The 8805-nt window shown below is 38.3% G+C and overlaps 1 protein-coding gene across 1 annotated transcript; it reads right to left on the bottom strand.

The window, feature by feature from the left end:
• Positions 1-466: 466 nt before the first annotated feature.
• gnrhr4 (gonadotropin releasing hormone receptor 4) lies at positions 467-3814 on the bottom strand. The gene is made up of 3 exons (XM_056766143.1): positions 3122-3814; positions 1305-1509; positions 467-1224 (listed from the first exon to the last, which is right to left on the bottom strand). The coding sequence occupies exons 1-3, from the start codon at positions 3665-3667 to the stop codon at positions 779-781; spliced, it is 1197 nt and encodes a 398-aa protein (XP_056622121.1). The 5' UTR covers positions 3668-3814; the 3' UTR covers positions 467-778.
• Positions 3815-8805: the final 4991 nt, after the last annotated feature.

Here is an 8805-nt window from a genome sequence, read left to right as displayed (position 1 = left end):
ACTAAATAGTGCTCCACGTTGATAAGTCTAAATGGGAATCACAATGACATCAGAGCACACATTGACACAAAAATAACAGTTACAAGATCTCTTGTGACTGGTTAGTATTTCAGCATCAAATATAACTCTACACATCAAACAAAGCGATCTTAAGAGGCTGGATGAGGCTGCTTGCTACGATACGACTGAATATTTTCAATTAACACCAGAAGATCATCCAATAAGGTATATAATTTATTTTGCCTTTGTAATATCTTGAAAGCTAAATCCACCCGTCTTGTTTGTGGATATGACTCATTTCCATTCAAGAGCTATGCCCATTGTAAAAGCAGGTGAAGAAGCTGAGCTTCTTGGATTTGTGTTAGATAAAAACACCTTGATGTCAATGACATTTGCAACAAAAGCAACAAATAGAGACAGCCTGATTAATCTGCATGGGAAAAAATATGTGATTGAAATATTTAGTACAGCGCAAATAATTAAGCACCTGAATCATATTGATGATCATGAAAATTGATAGGCATTAAATATAGCTGGAAGTAATTTAGTCAGCTCATCAGGTAATGAACGAAGAGATGTGATGCACTCGGCTGGGTTTAATTTCAAACTGTCACATGTTGTTGAGAAGAACAGGCAGTTACTGATGTACGAGTTGTTGGCTCATTATTCTTGTGAGCACCTAAACAGCCAGAACAAGACCTGCCTTGTCATATCAATATCTCAGTGATCAAACCTCACATTCAGGGATGAGGTGGTTTAGTTGCCACTATTCCTTCAATTAACCATCTGGTGGCTTCTTGTCTCCTCCACCTACCAAATTCTCCTCCGGGTCAGTTGTCTGCGTACATTGTTTCATACGAAATGGAGATGGGGAGCACTTTAATGAGCCGGTCACGATGGAGTTATTCTCCGACCCGGTGAGCACAGCCACGTTGCGACAGTAGCATTTCAGCCCTTTGCGGAAACGGATAGTGAACAGGCCGTAAGTGATAGGATCCAGAATGGCGTTAAAAAGACCGAAAATGAACAGCATGTGAGTCAGCGAGTGAGAAACGGTCTCCTCCAAATCATCAGGAAGAAACCAGTACCAAAGGCCCAGCAGATAGTAGGGGGTCCAACAAACAATGAAGGATGTTACAATGACTATGCTCATCTTCAAAGTCCTCATTCGTGCCTTTGGGATGTTGCTGTTGGAGCGCCGTAAATGGACTTCCTTTGAAGATACTGCAAAGGTAAATATTATTTAGCCGCTTGCATTACAGATATGAACACAAGTTGATTTGGTTAGAAGTAACTGTGCCTACTGTTTCCTTTGTTCATTCGTCTAGAGATCTCCAACAAGATCCTTGTGTAGCAGAAGATCATGATGGCCAGCGGTATCAGGAAAAGGCAAATAAAGGTAAACATGTTGTAGAGGGTCTCCTGCCAGTGCTTGACGAAACTCCCGCGCGTGGTGCACTGAGTGAAATTGGCAGGCACTGTGATGGTCACGTTGTGAAACAGAAACATCTGTCGGGGAATTCAACAGGTCAGCAGGTAAACGTCTTTTCATCAATGAATCAGCATTTAATTATCATTTCAAACCTACTTGACTTTCTTTTTTCTGCAGAACATAAAAATAAGATATTTTGAAGAATGTTGGTAACCGAACAACATTGGCCCTCATTGACTTCCACTGTATGACAGAAAACCACATATCAAGATATCTTCTTTCGTGTTATACAGAAGAAAGAGTCATATACAGTAATGACATGAGAGTGAATGAATGATGACCTGACTGTTAAATGCTAGATATTATTCATGCCTAGAGCCAGAAAATAAAGTGAATACTGTGTCAACTGTGCAAAGTAGATGTGACATATTTCCCTTCAGCAAAATGTTCATGGATAGAGCTTCTACTCTTAGAATCAGTGATTTGGAGCATATTTAATTAAGAATTATGATGCCTGACCTGTACATTTGTCTGCAAATGTGGAAGTGCGCTAATTTTAAACGCTCGACTTCATCATTTGAATATTAGGAGGAAAAGTAAAGAACTCTCTGCAATTATTACCTCAGCTCACTTCAGACTGAGATGTGCACACCTCTACAGACGGAGAGTAACCTTATACTAACAGTGAGTCTAGTAATTCTATTTTTAGACACATTAGTTTACAGTACAGTCTTCAGTTTTAATCATTAATCTTCATCATCTCAGATACTGTTTTTGAAGGCTTTGAAGCATCAGACTGTTTTCTTTTAATTTCATCAGAAAGTCATGTATAAGCTCATTTGAGAAAACTGATGTAGAATGTAAAAACACATGAATTGTTAAAACTGTGGTTGTCACTAAAATGTTTTTAGTTTTGGTAATGTTGAGAAATATCCCCATCATGCATTAATCATTATGTTAAATGGGAGGTTAAATAAAAGGGCTGATGAGAGGTTGGACTGTCATTACCAAACTAATCTAACATCCATGAATTTTACAACACTTCACTTCTTTTATAATTTTGCAGCAGGACGAAAATAGCTACTGATTTGAAACATTGTCATATGCTTCTTGTGGTGTATAAGACTTCATCAAAATATAGTAGGCCTACAACACAATTTTACTTAAACGCTAATTTGAAGTGCTACTTTGCTAATTATTGTATGTATGAGGAATATTCAAGTCATCATATTTTTCTTTTTGTAGTGATATATTCAACTTTTCCTCTACATTTCATTGCAAAGCCTCCAAATTCAAGACATACTGAAAAGTTTCCTAAATTGCAAAAAAATATTGTTACATTGTTACAAATATATTCATTCTTCCAACAGTCTATGAATAATTTGCGTAAAAATGATGATGATTTTGTTTAAATCACAGAACGTAATCACAAGTGGCATATGCTGTATTTAATGGTATATCAGGCTTTAGGTAAATTGAGAAAAATGTTTCCGTTTTCCATTTAGAGTGATAGAATATGTGTGATTTAAAATAACATTATGTAAAAAATATAAACCTTCAGTTTTTTGATCTCTCTATATGATTCAGGCAATACTCCAGACTTGTTGGTGTCTGTGAATACGACTAATGCAGCACACAGGGAGAAACACACAAAGAAAAACATCAAAAATCAGTCAAGCTGCTACTCACCTGGGGGACAGAGAGGACCACACTCATCACCCAGGCTACGCTCAGCATGATTTTATTCTTCTTCTTAGCCTTATTGATGGCCAGAGGGTTGAGAATGGCCGATTGTCTGTCCAGGCTTATGACAACCGTCACAAACGCACATGAGTACATTGCCACGAGCTTCAGGAACATTAACAATCTGCAAGCCAGGTCTCCAGCCAGCCACTGGACCGTAATGTTCCAAGCAGCATCCACGGGCATCACTATAAAAGTCACCAGAAGGTCGGCCACTGTGAGGTTCATAATTAAGATTCTTACGTGGGATTTGCGCTTGTTATTGGTGCTGGCTGCCCACAGCACGGCGAGGTTGCACACTGCAGATATTGCGCAAAGTGTAAAGGTGATTATCACCCTCACTTTTGCTGCCACGGAGAAGGTGGGCAGCTGCAACGCTGCTTCACCTGTTACATTGTTACAAGCGGGCAAGGTGTAGTCGCAGCTGCCGTTCAGGGCATCCGCAGTCAGTTGGTGAAACATGATTTTAGATGTTTGAGAGCTGTCATTCATCACTGATATAAGATTGTTTGCCTCATTCGCTCACCTCCCGCTTCATGGATGATTTAGGATGATTTACGAAAGGGGACGTGGACGCTACTTGGAAAGCCCCTTTTAATTTAATGGTGGACATTTATAGGCACTTAAAACTGATCACGAAGTCTTTGCATGACAACAATTTTAATTATTTTTATATAAAAAGTCAAAAGATGCGTTAATACTTGCGTAATTTCTTAGTTTTAAAAAAGGATATTATCCGATTAAAAGAGATCACATTATAAGCATAAAAAAACAACTACCATGATGTAAGATTTATAATTCAAATATCAACGACTATAATTAGAAAAACCTTGTTTAGATAACACCATCCATTCTCCGATCGTTCACGCGGCTCTTCTCAAAGACTTCAAACACATTTGTAGTCTGTCATCCAGAAAGACACCTGTTCGCAAGGTGACAGTCGCCTTGATGAGGAAATCACGGAGAAAGCTGCGAGTTCTTTAGTATTTTTACACCAAATAGCAATAGCAACGGAATAGTGTAGTCTATTTTTCCAGTTAAGAGAAAAAATATGAAAAAAGAAAAATGGAGAGAAGTTAGTTAACAGTATCTGTATATCCTCGACAGCATCCACATTGCAGTTGAAGAATGAAGATCTGCGCGCATCTGCTGCTGCGAGCGCATTGACGGACTTCCCACCTTCATTCGCTCGCGCGTCACCTGACAACACAAGCGCGCTCACGAAGCGCCTGTCACTGTGAACTTGGGCTATTATCACGTCGGTCAGTTCTGGTGGTGTGATATTTGTGGGGTGATACCATTTGAAATCAGAAGGACAAGCGTTTGACTATTTCTCTTCTAGCCTATGTACATTTGTGTGAGTTACCATAGGCTACTTGTTGCCATTGCATTGAATTTGCGTGCTTTGTGGTTCATATTATATAGTAGGCCTATAGAAATATACAGTATATACAGTACATTCAGTATAACAAAATATGGTTAGGCAGCGGCTATATGCATAATAAAAATAGTGACAGATGCTATTTACACTAAGTTTAAAAAGCAGTAGGCTAGGTGTAGACTAAGTGAAAAAGCATTTCTTGGAGATATGCTGTTTACACTAACCAAAAAAAGCTGTATTTTCTTTGAATTCAGTAGAAATAGAAGTTAGATGCTATTGGTACTTTTAAATAGTGGCAGATAACGTTACTATTTGTTCCTCAGTATTGTTGTGCATTCAACATTATGCAATAATTAACAAATCATTATAAAAAAATATTTAAATGATGGCAACTTATTGAGATATTAATGCACCACACATTCCCCTAGCCTTACCCTAAACTTGAATAACAAAATAAAAATGTCCTTCATCCATTTTATTGAAAACAAATGGCTTATGTTCTGTGATGTAAAATAAAAAAAGAGAGTTTTCAGCGAGAGTTGGATTATAACCCCGGTCTCCGGTCGCTTTTTGTGAACTACAGTCAGGGATGGGCAGTATTTCAAATACATGTATTTAAAATACGTATTTGAAATACAAAATAGTATTTTAAAGCCTTTGGAAAAATCTAATGTAATTTGTATTCAAATACATTTAAGATGATTATTTTTGTATTTTCAAAATACTCAAAATACTTTGAGCCAGTCAACCTTTTTATCAGGGTGTTTTCGTCCATCAACCAACATAATTCAGGCCAGACACGCCCTTCCCCAGCCCCAACATTCATGCACGTAAGGATTAATGGATTTCTTCACATATACATTTATTAGGTTTTGTGTCATTTTTAGGTCATTATGTGAAAAAGGTTTGAGAACACTTCTTAAACCCTCAGTAAAGCCCAGTTAACTTCAAATTGTGACATTATACCAAAACATATCAATATATGATAACATTAAACACACTAAATTGAAAAATACTGTCTTATACATTTTTAAATGCATTATTTTCTTTTAATTAACGATTGTATTTAACAAAATAATCTCCATCAGTTTAGTGTATTGATTGTGTGCATCTGTGATGACACTGATGAATGATACACCACACAAAATCTTTAGCTTTTAGTAGAAAAAAAACAACCTTTGGGTGAATAATGCCAAATTCTAATTTTATTTATTTTAGACAAACTTTCTATTTTTGTTACTGAGTTCGAAGTTATGATGGTGATAAAGCATAATAAAATATATTTTTTTATAAATTTTCTTTTTTGTAGTTGTGTATTTCCTACCGGGCAGGGTAAGGGAAGCGGTAAATAAAATGAAAACGAAAGTTTCTTAGCAGTTAAACACATCATGCTTTTTGGCATTTAGAATAGGCCCAGATAGATTTCAGCCTAATAGGGGTACCTGCACTGAATCACCAATTTCACATGTATTTTGTGTATTTTCAAAATACAGTATCACAGTATCAAATCACAGTATTTTGTATTTGTATTTAAATACACTTTTCCACACAGTATTTTGTATTTGTATTTTAAATACATTTACTTGTATTTATGCCCATCCCTGACTACAGTTGCATCTACATCGGCTGCCATGTGGCAATTCCACAGCTCACCGCGTCCCGTTTGAATCCACCATTACACTTAGCGGAGCTAGTGCAAATAGTCTCTGCAAACAAGGTGTGCTATTTGTACTTTAGGTTTTTATCATATTTTTTGGCATTTTATAGGCTACTATACCAAAAAGTTTGTTCATAATAGGATCAAGTACTTTATTATTTTCTTTTCATTTAGTTTCTGTGACCAAATTTTCTGCTCTTTGTCAGGATATAGTCCATAGTCCATTATAGTCCATTCATTTATCATTAAACCCATATTAACCACCTTTGATTATGCAATGAGCACAGCACATTTCACTCATCAAAATATATCTCTGAAGCGCAACCATAACAGTAATATAATTTAGCTGGGCTTTGTATCAAAGAGGTGTCAACATTGACGCTGCATGGGAATTCCATAGTGACCTCAAGGTCTATCATACACACCCAGACCTCGCATGGGGAGAGACTGCCTTCGCAAGAGACAGGATCAATTCAGCATCAGAAGGTGACACATCTGAGCTTCAGCCCGAATTGAACCCATTTTACAGCTACAGGGAACATCAGCACTGCAACAAACACAGCCCTCCAGTCCCCATCAGCATGTATAAACAAACAGCCATCCCCAAATAGACTCGGGTATAGACATCATGTCACAAGGAAGAAGTACAGAACTTATTAAATCTTCAGCAAAGGTAGCCAATAATCCGCACAGGAAACTTGCTTGAATAGCAATTGGCAACAGCTGGGAATTTGAGTGACAGGTTTTAAAACGTCTATCTTTGGTGGAATTTCATATTGAGAAGTAACCTGAAGAAAGTTTGTAAATTGGAACTATTGTACACCTTGTTCTCTCATTGACATTTAACATGTCTCATTGACATGTAAGGTTTAGCTCGCCCAATTTCAGATAGGTCAGCGATAGTTCCTTTTAGAGATCTTATAAAAGTAACTTACCCGTGAAGCAATAACATGGAACATGAATTGAAATTAATATAACTTTTCTTCACACTTCTGTGGGGTACAGCAGGTTATTGCCTCAAGAGATATGCCAATTAAGTTTTCATGTTCAAAGGAAAAACTCAATGAATAATTTCTTTAAACTATTGGAAAGAATAAAGAAGGCAATGGTCATGTTACAGTATATCTTTCTATTTTTACAACAATATAAAATCACTTGAAACTAGTGTGTCACCCTGAGATTGAGATTGTATATTTCTTATACCTTATAAAGCTTAAATGATATACATTATCAAACCCTGTAATCAGATCTCAGTTCAGATTACTAGTTCAATAAATACAGCAAATTTAATATAAAGTAGTAGTTGTAGTTGTTCATCCTACCCAATATACATGCCTACAAAAATGTTGTTCTGTTTTAAAATGCAGGAAAAGCAACATAAGCAACTTTTTCTTTCAATTTCAGTAAAAGCCCTGAGATAGTTTTGGTACCATGACATTTCAATACATGAGACAACTTGCAAAGTATTATCCAAAACATGTTTCACAGACTAACAACTCAAATGCAAAATGTTAGAGCGGGAAAGAGAGAACATCCTAGGTTGGCTGGAAACATCTAAAGCTATGAAGATACAGGGGTATGGAAAACAGCTCCTCCCTCCAAGGTACGCGACTCTGAAGCCAGTGCTGAAGCGATCGCATGTGCATCAACCCGAGCAGAATATCCCTTCTGAGGATGCCATATGCCCCAGGAGCCTCTAAAAAAGTTTCAGGGGAGCACTGGTGTCTGTCTGAATGTTTCAGACATCCCAGTACCAACTGTGGGCAGTCGTTGGTGAGACGTGCTGCCAGAGGGACTGAGACAAGTTCCATACCGAGATAAGAGATGCTCTGCGCTGGGGAGAGCCTGCTCGGCTCCCGGCCGACCCGAGGGCCCTGACGGTCTAAGTGACGAAACATGACTATCAAAACTATTACAAATGACCCCATCAGGGACGTAAGCTGAGCGTGCTGGGGCATGGATGGTCCGCGAATCTGACGGAGCGTGATCCGTGGGAACCCCCAAATCACCGTAACCGCAACACCTCCGTAGGGGATGAGTCTGTTACACCCAAGAACACAGATACGAGACATGCCCGCAACTGTGAGAATTTTGCCCTTAAGGATGGTCTGTGGCTCGCTAATGAAACACCCAGGGAAGGCCGCTCGAATACAGGGGGAGTTCCGCTGCATGCGTCTTAAGTCCAGCAGTGTAGTATGTTTTCTCCAAGAGAATAGTTGCCTGACATCTCGTCATGCAGGTTCCGAAGAACAAAAACTGAATGCATGGGCGCCGCCATCTCGTTTTATACCCGTATGCGTTGGGCAGAGACTGGCGTGCACGTGCCATTTGCCAAGTTCATAGGCATATTTTAATTCCTCTCGCTGATGATAGGTTCTCATGATCAAACCCCAGTCTGTGTCTCAACACAACGTTGAGAGACCGACTGAAAGGGAACAACACGGGAAATTCCATGCAAGGGGACCAGCTGTTTATGTAGACAGAGATACATTAGCTCATTCTAAGGTAATAAAAGCATAACGCTTCATTATGTATGGTCTTTATACATCTCCGAAGACAAAGTTATTTATATTATATTGCATTTCTGTCAAT

Source organism: Triplophysa dalaica, chromosome 14 (assembly GCF_015846415.1).
Source record: "Triplophysa dalaica isolate WHDGS20190420 chromosome 14, ASM1584641v1, whole genome shotgun sequence".
Lineage (NCBI taxonomy): Eukaryota > Metazoa > Chordata > Actinopteri > Cypriniformes > Nemacheilidae > Triplophysa > Triplophysa dalaica.
The sequence above is the reverse complement of the archived record's forward strand: the minus strand, read 5'-3'. Positions and strand labels throughout refer to the sequence as shown.

Coding starts and splice junctions, on each gene's coding strand:
- gnrhr4 (XM_056766143.1), bottom strand. CDS start 3,667: ATGAATGACAGCTCTCAAACATCTAAAATCATGTTTCACCAACTGACT. Junction 1,510..3,121: donor TGGTCCTCTCTGTCCCCCAG/GTGAGTAGCAGC, acceptor ATTCCCCGACAG/ATGTTTCTGTTTCACAACGT. Junction 1,225..1,304: donor ACGAATGAACAAAGGAAACA/GTAGGCACAGTT, acceptor TTACCTTTGCAG/TATCTTCAAAGGAAGTCCAT.